General features: G+C 34.4%; 1 protein-coding gene across 13 annotated transcripts in view; it reads left to right on the forward strand.

Moving 5' to 3' along the window:
- MIPOL1 (mirror-image polydactyly 1) overlaps nt 1–17,548 on the forward strand; it is a 323,462-nt gene that overhangs the window by 190,585 nt on the left and 115,329 nt on the right. For all 13 annotated transcript variants that reach the window (XM_026019075.2, XM_072761454.1, XM_072761451.1 and 10 more), the window contains one exon: nt 14,864–14,958. In XM_026019075.2, the coding sequence (XP_025874860.1) occupies nt 14,864–14,958 (95 nt within the window). The remainder of the gene's footprint in view (nt 1–14,863; nt 14,959–17,548) is intronic.

The following is a 17,548-nucleotide window of genomic DNA, read 5'->3' on the forward strand; positions in this document are numbered from 1 at the left end:
GAGGGATGAAAATGGTAGTTCCCCAATTTCTAGCCCTGGAGCTGAAAGTTCGCAGCACCCCCCATTCTTTAATGAGCTCTCACAAGAAAGCAATTATTCTTGTCTCCCTGGTTTCTGTCCTAACTCTGTTCACCCAGCCTGTGACTATTTTTATCTCAGTTTCCAGTCTCCAAACTTTATGGACTCTTGTGGCACACACCAGTGCCATTCTTCTCAGGGGAAGGAAATGGTTCTTGCCCCACTTCTCCCTTTTGCTGGATTCATGCCTGGAGAGCAGTTGCCCAACTGTGCAGTGGTTCAGGGTTTATGGTAACACAGAATGGAAAGCTGGCACTTTGACTCACTGCTTTCAGCATGCTTCCCTGCTCCAATGCTTGAGAACTCTGTGCAGCCGGGCACCTCCATTCTTTTTGTGATTCAGGGGTCCTGAGACCATGCTGTCCCACCTGAGATCCTGCCCCACTTTACCACCTGAGCATCTTTAAGCCAGGGAAGTCCCAACTGTAGCAATCTTCTAAAAGTTCCAATCTCACACTCCACTGCTCATAATACTTTCCAAGAGTCTGCTTAAGAGCTCCCTCATCTCAAGAGTTTCTTCCAGTATAACACCCTGGATTTATGTCTCCACACCTCCTACCTTGCAAAAGTGGCAGCTTTTCTGTTTGTAGAACTGCAGCAATTCTTTTCTCAGATCCATTGATTTCACAGGTGTTTAGAATTATTTGATAACTAGCTAGCTGAATTCCATGGACAAGGCTCAATTGAGGTCCCCTACCCCTCCACCATCTTAACTTCTCCTAGCCATGTGATTAAAATTCTTATACAGACAACCTTTACATCTCTGGTACTTTCATAAAACAATATTAAAAAAATATTGTTAGGATGACTATATCCAAAATTTACTTTACTTTTTATATATTTGTATTTTAGATTAGACAGCCCTATAGTAGGTTGTTTTCAGAGAAGCACTTGCAAATGCAATCTGAAACCTCTTGAATCTTTTTTTTTAAGTCAGGAATATTATGAAAAATAAATAAATCCAGTCAATATACTATATGTAAGAATTCTAAATGTTAAATTATAAAAACAGATTGGTCTATTTTTGATAATATAGTATGTGTTAAATTTCAAAATAGGCTTCTCTTTCCTGCAGTGTGTCCAAAAAGTATAAGGACACTTTTGCTGTTAACCTAGCAGGCCCTGGAAAGAAATCTAATTTTCATGCATTGCTAGACTCACAAAAAATAAAGGAAATGTTTCAAAAAATTTTACTTCACAAAAAAATTGGGAGTAGAACCAGAGACAAACCTCTCTCCAATAGTGAGCAAACAGATGGTCTGGAGTTGCACCAAGGGTAAATATCTATAGAAGTACTTTCATCTTCAGTTGGCATTCCAATTCCTAAACCAGCAGTAAGGCTAGGAAGCTGAACCAGAAACTCCAGCATTAATTCAGGCTTCTTGAACTTTATCTGGGAATTGTCTCTTCTGGCTCCCTGATGAAATAGGCACACATCCTCAAAAGAAGGCATCCCTAATTTAATCTAGTAGGTTCCCATAAATTATTATCAGGAAAACATGGATTCACAACCAAAGATCAGTCAAGCACATGAAGAGGAAAACCATCATGAATGACAGTAACAATAGATACAACAACTTCCCCAAAAAAGCACACACACAAACACAACAAACTATAAATTCATCTAAAGAATATAGAAAAGCTATGTTTGAAAGGCTTCAGTGAATATTTAAATAGAGTATGAATCACAACCATGATTCAACCAGAAGCATTTTCTAGGAAACACCATGCAAATCTGGAAAAGAATCACATATAAATTCAAAGGAAAAACAAAAATATTTTTTAAGTAAAACACTCTAAACAAATGTCAGATTATATACAGCTGAAGAAAGAATTAGGTAGCTGGAAGACATATGAATTGAAATGTATCTGAAAAATTACCTATAATACAACACTAGTAAATAAATATTAAGAGAAGGGATGCCTGGGTGGCTCAGCAGTTGGACATATGCCTTTGGCCCAGGGCATGATCCTGAAGACCAGGATCAGGTTCCGCATCAGGCTTCCTGCATGGAGCCTGCTTCTCCCTCTGCCTATGTCTCTGCCTCTCTCTCCCTGTGTCTCTCATGAATAAATAAAACCTTAAAAAAAAAAAAAAGAAGAAGAAGAAGAAATCAGAGTCTTGTGAATACACAAGTCTTAAATAAAATAAATAAATAAGTAAATAAATTATATGTATATATATATTAAGAGATATAGAGTAAGATAGTCCAACAAACGTTTAATTGGGCTCTCTCCAAAACAGGAGAAAATACAAACAGTGCTGGAAAAGCATTATTAGAACAGAAAATGACTGAGAGTCTTCTGAAACTGATGAAAGATATTCTTCCAAAGCAAGAAGAAAATACACAACTAATCACATCATAATGAAATAGAATTCTAACCTCAGAGACATTCATAAAAATAACCAGATAAAGGAGAAAAAGATTACTTTCAAATGAGCAACAGTTAGATTTACAAATGACTTCTGAACAGAGCAGTGGAAGTCAAGAGACATTAGAACAATGCTTTCAATGTGCTAAAAGAAAATAGGTGCTAATTTAAAAGCATATGTATACCCAAAATTAATATCCTCAAAGAATGAACATGCAATTAAACACATTTTCACACAACTAAAAATTGAGTAAGTCATTTGCAGCTTTGTATTAAACGTTTAAGAGCTGTTTTTTACACAGAAGGGACACTATTCCATAAGGGCTACCTTACAACCAGGAAGGAATAAAACACAAAAGTAATATATATATATATATATATATATATATATATATATATATATATATTACACACACACACACATACATACATACACAAGTAATATATATATATACATTTATATATGTATATATATGATATATTGTATATATACTGTATATTATACAATATATATGTATATGTATATGTATATACATATGTATACAGTATATATATACATATATAATATACATATATATGTGTGTATATATATATAAATGATATTCTTTTAGGCTTAAATCTTAAATAAGAATACATTAAGAATAAATAGTAACAAATAAATTGGGAGAAGAATAAATAGAGTTAAAGGGTTTTAGGTCTCTTATTGTCCAGGAGTATTAATACTAGGTTTTTGATAAGTCAGACATTTTTTCTTGTATTTCCTAGGATATCCATTAAAAGAAGGTACAGGGGAGGCAGCCCTGGTGGCGCAGCGGTTTAGCGCCGCCTGCAGCCCAGGGTGTGATCCTGGAGACCCTGGATCCAATCCCCCGTCAGGCTCCCTGCATGGAGCCTGCTTCTCCCTCTGCCTGTGTCTCTGCCTCTGTGTGTGTGTGTGTGTGTGTGTGTGTGTGTGTACGTGTCTCTATGAATAAATAAATAAAATCTTTAAAAAAAAAAGAACTCTTGGATTCTTTTAAAAAAAGAAGAAGAAGAAGGTAAAGGGGAATATAACATTCAAAGTAAAGTAAATAAGATGATGATAATTAAAAAATCCAAAAGATAGTAGGGAAGAGGATATATAAAGAAAAGTATCAGAACAAAAAGAACATGATAGGATTATAGATTTATCAGTAATTACATTAAAAGTGAAGGGATCAAATGTTCAAGTTAAAAGATGAAGATTGTTAGACTGGAAAAAAATAATACATGCTGTTTACAATAGTCACTTTTAAACCTAGTCATATAAAAGAGATTGAAATTAAAATGATATAAAAAGATATGCTGTGCCAAAGCTAATAAAAAGATTGCTCTTGAAACTATGTTAACATCAGGCAAAATATAATTTAAAGCTACAAGGTTTTTTTATTTGTTTGCTTTGCTTCATATGTAATAACTGAAATCATTCTTCCTTGACAAGGTGGTTTTCTCTCACACTGCAGGGTTATCATACAAGCACATAGTTGCCATGAACCACTATTAATTCCTTTTTTTCCTTTCTATCATTAAATGCCCTGAAGAACTTCTTTTAAAACTGTGGATTTCAGATATTTTGTTTCATTGCCTTTAGAAACTGTTCATTCTAGAGAGAGAAAATATATCAAATGCATCTCCATTCTTCACTTCTTTGGCATCTGACAAACCATATTATATAAACGCTTATATAAACCAGCACATATTCTGGGCTGTATGTAAACCTGACTCTCTAGATCTGTAATCTGTGAACTATGGCCCCTTAACCAGCTGACTGTTTCTGTAAATAAAGTTTTATTGGAACAAGCGTTGCTTGTTCATTTATATATTGTCTATGGCTGTTTTCACAGTGCAACAATGGAGTCATTGCAAGAGAGACAATGTGGCCCACAAGTCTAAAATACTTAATATCCAGTTAATGATCATACTCTAGACTACCACATGACTTATACTTTAAGCCCAGTCCTTTCTCACCTTATTGACTCCTTGGTACAATGCTGTTTCTCATTGACATTAGTTATTTCCACAATAATTTTATATACAAAGTTCAACAGAGTCTATTGTACAGATTACATATTTCTTTACTTTCATATGGCTATATCATATGGTAAGTTATCTCATTTTATCATTGCATAATAGTCACATGAGATGGGTATTATCACCCCCATTTTATCAATGAAAAAATTGCAGTTTAGAGGCCCTAATTTGGAGTCTCAGAACTACTCACTGGTAGCCAAACCCAACTAACTTTGCTCTTAATCACTGTACTTCACTCTCTTTCTGGAATACTTCTCTCTACCTTCCTTCTCATTTTTTAGACTCAGCTAACTGTTCATGGATCATTGTCTGCCTGTGAATACTTTGAATTTTGCTTCCATTACAAATGGTATTCTTTCCTTTCTCATGTCAGACTATAGATTACTAGACAGTATATGTAAGACTGCTTTTGAGTCTGAAACCTGATCATCCTTGGTCTGAAGGGTATCTCATGAGGACAACATATCACTTCTTAGGAATAGTCTTTAAGGAAAAATATACTATGGTAATATACTGTGGTGAGCAATCCGACTTTTCCTATGAAGGGAAAGTGTAATTGAAATCCAGTCATTTGGGCAGCCCTGGTGGCCTAGTGGTTTAGCACTGCCTTCAGCCCAGGGTGTGATCCTGGAGACTTGGGATCAAGTCCCATGTCAGGCTCTCTGCATGGAGCCTGCTTTCCCTCTGCCTGTGTCTCTTCCTTTCTCTCCCTGTGTCTGTCATGAATAAGTAAATAAAATATTTTTTTAAAAATTCCAGTCATTTTTACCCTTTTGATAGTAGCTTTTAATCTTTTAGATATCCTTTTGTAAGATATTTAGTTGTATTTCTTTACTAGGTTCATAACCTGCTTTTGGTTAAAAAAAAAAGTCAAATATTAGGATGGCTATAGTTATTAAGCAGTTTTCTAATTTGATGTATTTTTTGAACATACCTAATCAGATTTCTTACAAATATGTTGAATAGTATAACACAGTCTATACATTTATGATTACTCTATAAAAGAATTCTATTAAAACAGTAAATATACATATTAAATTAAGCCATACTGAAATGTGATTTTGTATGGTAGAATAAGCAACGTTTTTTGGATACTTGTATTCTAGTTCCAACTTTCCTTCTAACCAACTATGAACCTTGGACACTTTCCAAATGTTTCCTTAAACATATTAACAGTAATTTCCTCACCTATAAAGTAGAAGATTATATTACCTCTAAGATCCTTTTTCAGTTCTAAAAATTATTTGGTTCTGTGATTTAAGTTATACTGTGTGTTTCTTTATTTAGCAGGTATCACACATAAGATCAAATGCCTTGGTTCTCTGATAAAAACAGATTACCATTAATGGTCGTGGAGTTACCAAAGGAAGGCTTAATTATGTCAGACTATTACTATTAAAAACACATTCAAACAAAACATAACACGATTTTGAAATAAGATAAAAATGGTTTCTCCACAATATCCATAACAAATAGTTTTCAGTGATGTAGATAGTATAGTCTTCTCTTTCTCTATCATTCTAAAGTACTAGATAAGACTCTAAAAAACAATGTAGTTCATTTTTAATGTGGTAGCAATACAGAATAGTCCTATTTAGATGGCATTGCTCAAAATACAGTTTTAGAGTGAGCCTTTCAATTATTAAGACTACTAATACTAGTTAACCTACTTTTTTTTTTCAGTCCCTAAAGGTAAGTAAGTTCTGGGGATGTAGCATACAGCACAGTAATTAAAGCTAACTACTGTATCATGTATTTGAAAGTTGTTAAGAAAGTAAATCTTGAAAGTTCATATCACAAGGAAAAAAACATATAACTATGTGAGCTGACAGTAACTAACTTTATTGTGGTAATCTAAAACTAATACAATGTTATCTGTCATTTATATCTCAATAAAACTGGAAACAAAAGAAGAAAATGGTACAAGAAAAATAAGATATAGGGAGAAGATGCTAAAGATATAAAACACACCAATTGTTCTGTAAACTTCTGTTATTATCTAATAACTGTTATCATATTATGTTTTGATTCCATTGCTTCACCTGGAATTAGTTCAGCCGCCCCTCCTAGGTTGTTTTAAGCAATACTTTTTACATGTTGGCAATAAGTATGAAAGGTAGCTGGAGTACATATAAAATTCTAAAGTACACCATTGGAGATTGCAATGAAAGCTTCTAAGTTTTCCTTATATAGAAAACAAAAGAAAAATCAAGAATGCTGCAAATTCTCTTTATTTAATAGAGAATACTAACAAGAAAAGGACAAGATATGGTTTTTGTGTGTGAGTAGAGTGAGGAGATGAGAAAAAATCTAAAACATATGCCACAGGCTAGAAAAAGATATTTTGGTATTGCTCAGAAGAGAATTTTATTGTTTTGGAGCAAGGAAATATATTAGGTTAAAAATCATTTCATATTTTGGGACCTTTGACTGGCTTAGTCAGTAGAGCATCCAACTCTTGATCTCAGGGTCTTGATCTCAGGGCCATGAATTCAAGCCCCACACTGGCTTGGAGCCTACTTTAAAAAAATAAAATAAAACACTTAAAAATCACTTTACATTTTAACATTGCTGTATGCTTATTATAATAGATGGTGTCTAAAAAGTAGTATTGGCCTGATTTTTCTGCATAAAATTGGTGTTTTAAAATCAGTAGATCTTAGATTCAATGAAATGTGGTGATAGGTTTGTAAAATTAGTTTAGAGAGTTTTAAAAGTATAATTGTGATTGTATATGCGTAGAAATATTTTTTATTACAATAGTAAAATTAGTGGATTTAGGAGACCATGTTTTAGTCAAGAAGACAAATGTTTTTAATAGGTAAATTGTGGTGGAGTAAGCAACAGAATGTTTATATTCTTCCTAGTATTAGGGAGAGATGAACTAGCATCACAATCTGAGAAGCAGAAGATCCAGCTAATGACTAAATTCATTGTCAACTCCCAGTTCTCATTACTAAGACTAAATACACACGTGACTCCCAGTTACAAGACACCTTCAGGCCAAACACTTTGGTAAAGTTTTGGAGGCATTAGAATAAAGAACAAGAAGACCAATTATATGTGGAAAGGCTTGACTGATCTATAAAAAAGGCAGCATGCTCAAGGGTATCTGGTACATCTCTGCTTTCCCGGCAAGTGTGGCTAAGATATACAAAAATTAATCAAGTGCTTGTGAACCCACCACATATGATTTATTTTTCAAATTCCTAAGTAAATATTTTTTGTCATCTGTCATACATTCTTGAGAATATAGGTTGACCTAGTATATTTGTGTGTGTGTATGTAAAAATATATGTTAAATGTTTACATATAATTACATATGTATATCCCAGAATGTTACGTAGTCTTGTAAGTTCATGATGTTAATGTTCATGAACTTTGATTTTAAGTAAAGTAAAATAAGGATAATTGGAGTTATCTCATAGATTGATTGTAGGGATAGACTGTTGTATTTCAAGCACTTGATACAATGCCCAACCCATAATAGGCATTCAACAAATGGCATTGCTATTGTAGTTAAGCACAGATGCCTTCAAGTTACATTGATTTAGGCAGCAAGTTTGGCAGTTTCTTTATGGTGTATATAACTTTATAAAGTACATAGCTTTATATAAAGTATATAAACACATTATACACAACTAACCATAAGACCCAGCAATTCCATTCTTTGGTATTTACCTAAGAGAAATGAAGACATAGTTCCACAAAATGACCTGTATGCTGATGCTTATAGAAGCTATATTAATAATTGCCCCAAACTGGAACAACCCAAATGTCCATCAACTGCTGAGTGGATATATAGATTTTGGTACATCCTATGATGAAATACTACTCAGTGATAAAAAGGAACAAACCATGGTATATGCAATAATATGAATGACTCCCAAAAGCATTGAATTAAAGTGAAAGAAGTCAAATTCACAAGGCTGCCTACTACATGATTCCATTTATGTCTCATTCAAGATAAAAATCACAAGTGGTTGCCAGGGACTGGGTGTAAAAGGAAGGCATTGACTATATTGGTGCACAAGGGAACATTTTGGAGTAATGGAACTCTTCTGTATCTTGATTGTGATGGCTCTTACATGACTAAAAATTTGTCAAAATTTATACAGCTGTACATCACAAATGGGTGAATTTTTACTTTGTGTAAGTTATAATTCAATAAACTTGACTTTAAAAAAACTCACCCATGTATACTTACATGATATGTGATGCATGTTTTACTTTAATAAAAATTTTACCTAAAAATATACTTATAAGTAGAAAAAGTGTTATATTTTTGTACAATGTTCACTTAAAACTCTGGTTGTATATAAAAATCCTGATCCACTGAAGGCTTTACTCAAAAATATGAATATTTTTATCAAAAATTTCAAGGTAGAGTATAAATAAATAGATTCTAAGCATTACAATGAAAGGGGTGTTATAGAAAATTTAATCCAAATAAGTAGAGACAAAAAAGAGAAGCAAAGAAAACAGGATACATGAAACATGAAAAATATGTAAAAATAAGTCCAAATATATCGGTAGTCACAATATATTGCACATCTTTACAATGTGTAAAGATAAGTATTATCAGATATACATGTGTCAACATGAGTAGAAGTCAAAAGTATAATACCAAAAAAGCAGTATTTGTAAAATATTTAGAGTATCACTTAATAAGTTTAAAAGCCTGTAAAAAGATACATTACAAGTACATAACTATATAATAAAAGTATAAAATACCCTTGAAAATGGTAAGTCCAAATTCATGGAAGTGTTTCATTTTGGCAGTGGAAGGGAAGGAGAGAATATAGCTAGTAGTGCAATATATGGGTTGGAGTATACAATTTTCTTTTTAAATAAGAAGCAAAATAGCAAAATATTTTTTTAAATTTAAGAAAAAAATTATAACTGTGTAAAGAATGCCATCAATATTATAAATAGGTGTATGTAGTTGCAAATCACATATATACACATAAGTACTTACACGTATAGACTATTTCTGGAAGTATATACAATAAGCAGATGACTGCTAATCTCAAGAAAGGGATTTGTATTGATGTTTGGAGGTGGGAGAAAGATTTACTGTTTTTTTATAAACTTATTTTTTATTGGTGTTCAATTTACCAACATACAGAATAACCCCCAGTGCCCGTCACCCATTCCCCCCCACCCCCCGCCCTCCTCCCCTTCCACCACCCCTAGTTCCTTTCCCAGAGTTAGGAGTCTTTATGTTCTGTCTCCCTTTCTGATATTTCCCACACATTTCTTCTCCCTTCCCTTATATTCCCTTTCACTATTATTTATATTCACCAAGTGAATGAGAACATATAATGTTTGTCCTTCTCCGATTGACTTACTTCACTCAGCATAATACCCTCCAGTTCCATCCACGTTGAAGCAAATGGTGGGTATTTGTCGTTTCTAATGGCTGAGTAATATTCAATTGTATACATAAACCACATCTTCTTCATCCATTCATCTTTCGATGGACACCGAGGCTCCTTCCACAGTTTGGCTATTGTGGACATTGCTGCTATAAACATCGGGGTGCAGGTGTCCCAGCGTTTGATTGCATCTGAATCTTTGGGGTAAATCCCCAACAGTGCAATTGCTGGGTGGTAGGGCAGGTCTATTTTTAACTCTTTGAGGAACCTCCACACAGTTTTCCAGAGTGGCTGCACCAGTTCACATTCCCACCAACAGTGTAAAGAGGGTTCCCCTTTCTCCGCATCCTCTCCAACGTTTGTAGTTTCCTGCCTTGTTAATGTTCCCCATTCTCACTGGTGTGAGTGGTATCTCATTGTGGTTTTGATTTGTATTTCCCTGATGGCAAGTGATGCAGAGCATTTTCTCATGTGCATGTTGGCCATGTCTATGTCTTCCTCTGTGAGATTTCTCTTCATGTCTTTTGCCCATTTCATGATTGGATTGTTTGTTTCTTTGGTGTTGAGTTTAATAAGTTCTTTATAGATCTTGGAAACTAGCCCTTTATCTGATATGTCATTTGCAAATATCTTCTCCCATTCTGTAGGTTGTCTTTTAGTTTTGTTGACTGTATCTTTTGCTGTGCAAAAGCTTCTTATCTTGATGAAGTCCCAACAATTCATTTTTGCCTTTGTTTCTTTTGCCTTCGTGGATGTATCTTGCAAGAAGTTACTGTGGCCAAGTTCAAAAAGGGTGTTGCCTGTGTTCTCCTCTAGGACCTTGATGGAATCTTGTCTCACGTTTAGATCTTTCATCCATTTTGAGTTTATCTTTATGTTTGGTGAAAGAGAGTGGTCTAGTTTCATTCTTCTGCATGTGGATGTCCAATTCTCCCAGCACCATTTATTGAAGAGACTGCCTTTCTTCCAATGGATAGTCTTTCCTCCTTTATCGAATATTAGTTGACCATGAAGTTCAGGGTCCACTTCTGGGTTCTCTATTCTTTCCATTGATCTATGTGTCTGTTTTTGTGCCAGTACCACACTGTCTTGATGACCACAGCTTTGTAGTACAACCTGAAATCTGACATTGTGATGCCCCCAGATATGGTTTTCTTTTTTAAAATTCCCCTGGCTATTCTGGGTCTTTTCTGATTCCACACAAATCTTAAAATAATTTGTTCTAACTCTCTGAAGAAAGTCCATGTTATTTTGATAGGGATTGCATTAAACGTGTAAATTGCCCTGGGTAACATTGACATTTTCACAATATTAATTCTGCCAATCCATGAGCATGGAATGTTTTTCCATCTCTTTGTGTCTTCCTCAATTTCTTTCAGAAGTGTTCTATAGTTTTTAGGGTATAGATCCTTTACCTCTTTGGTTAGGTTTATTCCTAGGTATCTTATGGTTTTGGGTGCAATTATAAATGGGATTGACTCCTTAATTTCTCTTTCTTCAGTCTCATTGTTAGTGTATAGAAATGCCATTGATTTCTGGGCACTGATTTTGTATCCTGCCACGCTACCAAATTGCTGTATAAGTTCTAGCAATCTTGGGGTGGAGGCTTTTGGGTTTTCTATGTAGAGTATCATGTCATCGGCGAAGAGGAAGAGTTTGACTTCTTCTTTGCCAATTTGAATGCCTTTAATGTCTTTTTGTTGTCTGATTGCTGAGGCTAGGACTTCCAGTACTATGTTGAATAGCAGTGGTTAGAGTGGACATCCCTGTCTTGTTCCTGATCTTAGGGGAAAGGCTCCCAGTGCTTCCCCATTGAGAATGATATTTGCTGTGGGCTTTTTGTAAATGGCTTTTAAGATGTTGAGGAATGTTCCCTCTATCCCTACACTCTGAAGGGTTTTGATCAGGAATGGATGCTGTATTTTGTCAAATGCTTTCTCTGCATCTAATGAGAGGATCATATGGTTCTTGGTTTTTCTCTTGCTGATATGATGAATCACATTGATTGTTTTACGAGTGTTGAACCAGCCTTGTGTCCTGGGGATAAATCCTACTTGGTCATGGTGAATAATCTTCTTAATGTGCTGTTGGAGCCTATTGGCTAGTATCTTGTTGAGAATTTTTGCATCCATGTTCATCAGGGATATTGGTCTATAATTCTCCTTTTTGGTGGGGTCTTTGTCTGGTTTTGGAATTAAGGTGATGCTGGCCTCATAGAACGAATTTGGAAGTACTCCATCTCTTTCTATCTTTCCAAACAGTTTTAGTAGAAAAAGATTTACTTTATATTGTATATTTTCTTATACTTTTTAAATTCTGTTAGTTTATTTAAGGTATATATTTATATATATACATATTTTATATATACACACATAAATGAATGCATGCAGTTTTTATTACTGTAATTGCCAGAAATATGGGAAATATGCCTGAGGAACAGGAAAAAAAGTCTTGTTCACTAATTTGCTTAATGTTTTGATATGCAATTTACTATTGACTTGTGATGGAATTATATGATATTGATAGTGAAAGTAGGAAATGCAATAGAAGTAAACAGCACATTTAAATCAGTTAAGCTTTCTCACATAATAACATAAATCTAACTCAAGCTAACCTAAGCCAAAAAAAGATCTTTATACTCAGGAAGTATTCCAAGAAATGGAATGGATCTGGAGCTGTCCGGCATAGGGGATCCAGGAATACAAATGATGTCATCAGGATTCAGTTATCTTCTGGGGCTGATGAACAATCTGAATTATGTATACCTGAGGTGATGGGGAATGCAGTTCACCCTAACCATCAGGACTGAACAGGGTCACTATGGCAGAGGGTAAAGGTATTTCCCCAAAAAAGAAATGCTGGCCAGTTGAACATATATCTCATAAAGAGAAAAAGGAGGTTGTAAGGCTAGGAGGCTTATAATAGTTTTGACTATAGTCAGCAGGGCCTTGGCATAAGATTAGACATTTGGAATTAATAAACTAAGTGGATTGCAATGCAGCCACACCAAATCTTCACAGCCAAGTAAATGAAACAAGAGAAGTGAAAAAGTCAATATTACCTAAAGCACAAGAATTGAAGTAAAATTCTCATGTTCCCATTTTTATTGCAGAAATTTCTTAGGCAGAAATCTTCATTGTGGCATTTTCCTACAAGAACATTGTTGGTTTTGCTTTCTGTTTTTGAGAGGGGTTTTTTTTTGGGGGGGGGTTGTTTTTGCAGAAGTACCAAGTTAAAAAAATACCTTCAAAATAATCATCTAAGATACTTAGCATTGTTATATATTTGTTTAGCAAATCCTTTATTACCTGTTCAGTATCTATCCTTTAAATACATGCCACAGAATGTTCAACATTTTATAAGTTGAATGTGATATGTCTGTCCTTTCTTGTGTGATTCTTTTTGACCATTAGTCACAGTGGTCCATGTTACCATTTCAATCACATTTTATAATTTACTGAAAACTGGCAAAGCTGTCCATTTTTTGGCATAAAGAACCAGTCATCTATTTTTAAATGCTTTTTAATCATTTTTGAGAATGTTTAGTCTGTAATTCTAGAATATGAATGTTAAAAGGAACATCTTAAATTGAAAGAATGAAGAGGGGCACCTGGGTGGCTCAGTGGTTGAGCGTCTGCCTTTGGCTCAGGGCATGATCCTGGGGTTCTGGGATCAAGTCCCACATCAGGATACCCACATGGAGCCTGCTCCTCCCTCTGCCTATGTCTCTGCCTCTCTCTATGTTTCTCATGAATAAATAAATAAGATTTAAAAAAAAAAGAATGAAAAAAAAAGAATGAAGAAGTAATTCTTTGTCCTGTTTCCCAGACCAGATAGAAAACAAATTATTTACTTTAGTTCCTAAAGTTATAGAAAGACCTGAATTGCTGCATTGTTTTCATCATTCTCCATTACTAAAGTAGGAAAGTGTTCACTTACATTACACTAATTAATTTTCTTGTGGTCAGGATTTCACAGTTTGTCTTATGACTTTATTCTTATGCAAGAAAATAATTCCAGTGAAATCATATGAGTTCAGCAAAATTAGTCAACTTCTGCCTCCAAACTGAATTACTTATTAATTATTGCCATTAATGTTGTTTGTGAGGTGTCTGATAACAATTTGCTCTGTGTTACCTATCAAAGACCACTTAAAGTGAAAGTCCATCGTTCCATGTAATTAAATTTTGAATTAATAAAACTGAAATCTGATTCACCAGTACCATTTTTAAAAGTTACGTTGAAAACTTTTTTTGGCTCCACCTGAAACCCAGTGCGAAAGATGGTTGGAGGTTGGCAGTTTTTCTAAAATTATGAATATGAACCCCTAACAAAAAAAAATGATTGCAAACCCTTTAAAATTTGAATATTATAGGTAGAGAGGAACAATAACATCCTTTGAATAAAAGAACCTCTAACATTCAAGACTATTGCCATACTCTCTCTAGAGATTTTTTTTTCCTGCAGAAAAGGAATCGAAAAGGTTAAGTCTTATCTCTAAGAATCAGGTTATACTCTTGTGTATTTTTTTCACATTAAATATCAAGGATAGCTTAACAACATATTTAGAATTTTCTGGGTTTTACCATTAATAAAGTTAAAAGAAAATCTGGTGTGATCAGGCAGTGGAGCCACATTAAGTTTGTATGTGAAACACCCATTGTGCTTATCTCTACTCTAGATATTGCTCTGAACCCATGTTCCACATTCTGAATTCTGTGTATAAAGTTAAACATTGCAGAAGAGCATATATCTGATGATACAGATGAATAAGGCTGAAGTTTAGTAATGAGCAAACTTGGTACATTTAATATGTTCTTGTTTTCAATATGTCTGTTATTAATATAATTTGATTATTTTGTGGGAAATTATGAGACTCTATTAAATAATACTGACACAAATTTAAGGCTCCTATTTATACTACAATACTGTATTCTAACATACCAATACTGATATTAATTTCTTAAAATATTAATTACTTGCAGGCAAAGTTGTTGGCTATGCAACAAGCCAGAGAGACTGCAATTCAACAGTACAAAAAACTAGAAGAAGAAATCCAAACACTTCGAGTTTACTACAGGTAAAATTCTTCTTAACCTGGGCATAAATAAATCTGTTGGTTTGGGAAATGTTTCTACCTGATTTTAGTGAATGAAGAAATACCTCAGTGAAATTAAACATTAAGTTAAAACATTTTTATAATTTTAAAATGATTCAGGGATAAAATATTCTTTATTCTACCTTCTTTTTTCCTTCCTGCATTTGGTAAAATTTAAATTTATATTCCCATCAGAATTATAAAATATAACCATAAACAAGTTGTCTGAATAGAGTTTAGCTGTCTATTGAACTATTTGCTCATCTAAATACCATCTCTGAAATGATACATATTTTTAAAACAGTACATGAATAATAATAATAATAGCCTTTTGCCAATTATAAATATGAGAAGTTTCTAAAGGAATGCCACTGAAGGATTTTTAACACTTATTTAATTTATGCTCTAAGAGTAGTTGTGAAATTAATTCAGTAGGTCACACTGGTATTTTTCTTTTTTTTTTAATAATAAATTTACTTTTTATGGGTGTTCAATTTGCCAACATACAGAATAACACCCAGTGCTCATCCCGTCAAGCGCCCCCCTCAGGGCCCGTCACCCAGTCACCCCTACCCCCCGCCCTCCTCCCCTTCCACCACCCCTAGTTCGTTTCCCAGAATTAAGAGTCTTCCATGTTCTGTCTCCCTTTTTGATATTTCCTACCCATTTCTTCTCCCTTCCCCTCTATTCCCTTTCACTATTATTTATATTCCCCAAATGAATGAGACCATACAATGTTTGTCCTTCTCCGATTGACTTACTTCACTCAGCATAATACCCTCCAGTTCTATTTCACTCAGCGTAATACCCTCCAGTTCCGAAGTGTAAGAATTCACTAACTTGGCCTGTGGGTTACTGAAAGATTTTCTTTTAATTTTACCCCCTCTTAGAATAATGTTAAATACATAAAATGCAATTAACTCAAAATCAGTTTTACTGAAATAGTTATGAAAGGATTATGTCATGATATATTGCTGGTCATGACTATCCTCCACAGAAGTAGTTTTAATGAAACATCAGATACAGAAGACAGTTTTCTGTGAATGGAAGAATGATTAGAGGTAAAGAAGCATAGTAATCTAGACAATAGAGTGGTTCCTTGAGGAAACTTGAATAGGAAAGACATTAATGACAGTCGAGAAGAAAGGAAGATAGGGTAAGGACTTCTTCATTTTTGGAAAATGGCAGATATGTATTTGAGTGTGCTTGTGATTAACTGTAAAGAGCCAATAGGGAGAATTGGTACAGATGGAACAGGATTCCTAAAAAAATAGGACAAGATCGAATTTAGAATCTGCAGAAGTGTTTGCCTTGAACAGGAAGCTGGTCAGCTTATGTTCACAGATAGGACTGACTGAAGGACAGAATAGCTGTGGAATAGGAATAAATTTCCGTTCACAATTAATAGTTTCATTTCAGTTCACAATTAATAGTTTTTTTTTTTTTCCTGTAAAGTGTGAGGGTCAACATGGGCTTCTAAAATACAGACAGCAGAAGGCTTTGAAAGGAATACCAGAGTAGCTACCAAAGGGGATTGGAAAGAGAAGTAAAGAAGGGCAAGAACGAGCCAAGCAATTCTGAAGAGCTAGCTGCAAATAAATGGGATAGATTAGTATGAGTTCTGGTTTGTACAGTTGCATAACTTAACATGTTCAGCTGTCTTATAGCACAGAAGGCAAAGGATTGAAGTGATTCAGGATTACAAATTTGTGGGACTAATATGATGAGGAGAGTGGTTGAACTAGCAAAAAGTTGTTGAAATGATGAATGATAGTGTAAGCTAAATATAGCAGGAAATAAAACGGAAAGAACCTGTGTACCAGGAGAAAAAGGAGGAATCAAGAAATCCAGAATCTTGAAATCAAAAGCAAAGGTAGTGGGAATAAGAAATTCAAGAGCTAAAAGGATCAGAGGTTGTAGGCAGAAAGTGGAATGTTGCTATTTAAGATTTCGGAGGTGAAGCACTCAGTCTGAGCACTGACAATATTAAAAGCATTGCCTTAGAAGTAGGTGAAATTGAGAGGAGGGAAGAGTCACTAGATATGAAGAGGTAAACGATTTATGAAACTAATGTACTGAATACCCATTTGGCTATTGTCTCTGAAAATATTGGCCTGTGTTGTGGGTACTCACTATAAATGCTGTAATGGAAAATGACCTAAAAATAGATAAAGCTACATGTTGAAATAAACAGCTATCTATGTATTAAAGGAAGAAACCTGTATGGTATGTGTTACACGAGGGAATGTGTGGTGCCTATGAGGAAAGTTGCATCCACATTTCTATCAAAACAAAAAAGGTACAGAGAACTTTCATGCATTGTTAACGGAGATATAAAATGATGCGTCTGCTTTTGAAAACAGTTTGGCAGTTGCTTAAAAAGTTAGACATTGAATTCCCCCACATGATCCAGCGATTCCACAGGTAGGTATATACCCTAAAAGAATTGAACAGATACTTGCACAACAATGTCCGTACTGTATTCTTCAAATTAGCTAAAAGGTGAAAACAGAATGAGCCAAGTGCCCATCAACAGATTAATGAATAAACAAGACGTGTTATATACATATAA

The sequence above is a fragment of the Vulpes vulpes genome, chromosome 6 (assembly GCF_048418805.1).
Source record: "Vulpes vulpes isolate BD-2025 chromosome 6, VulVul3, whole genome shotgun sequence".
NCBI lineage: Eukaryota > Metazoa > Chordata > Mammalia > Carnivora > Canidae > Vulpes > Vulpes vulpes.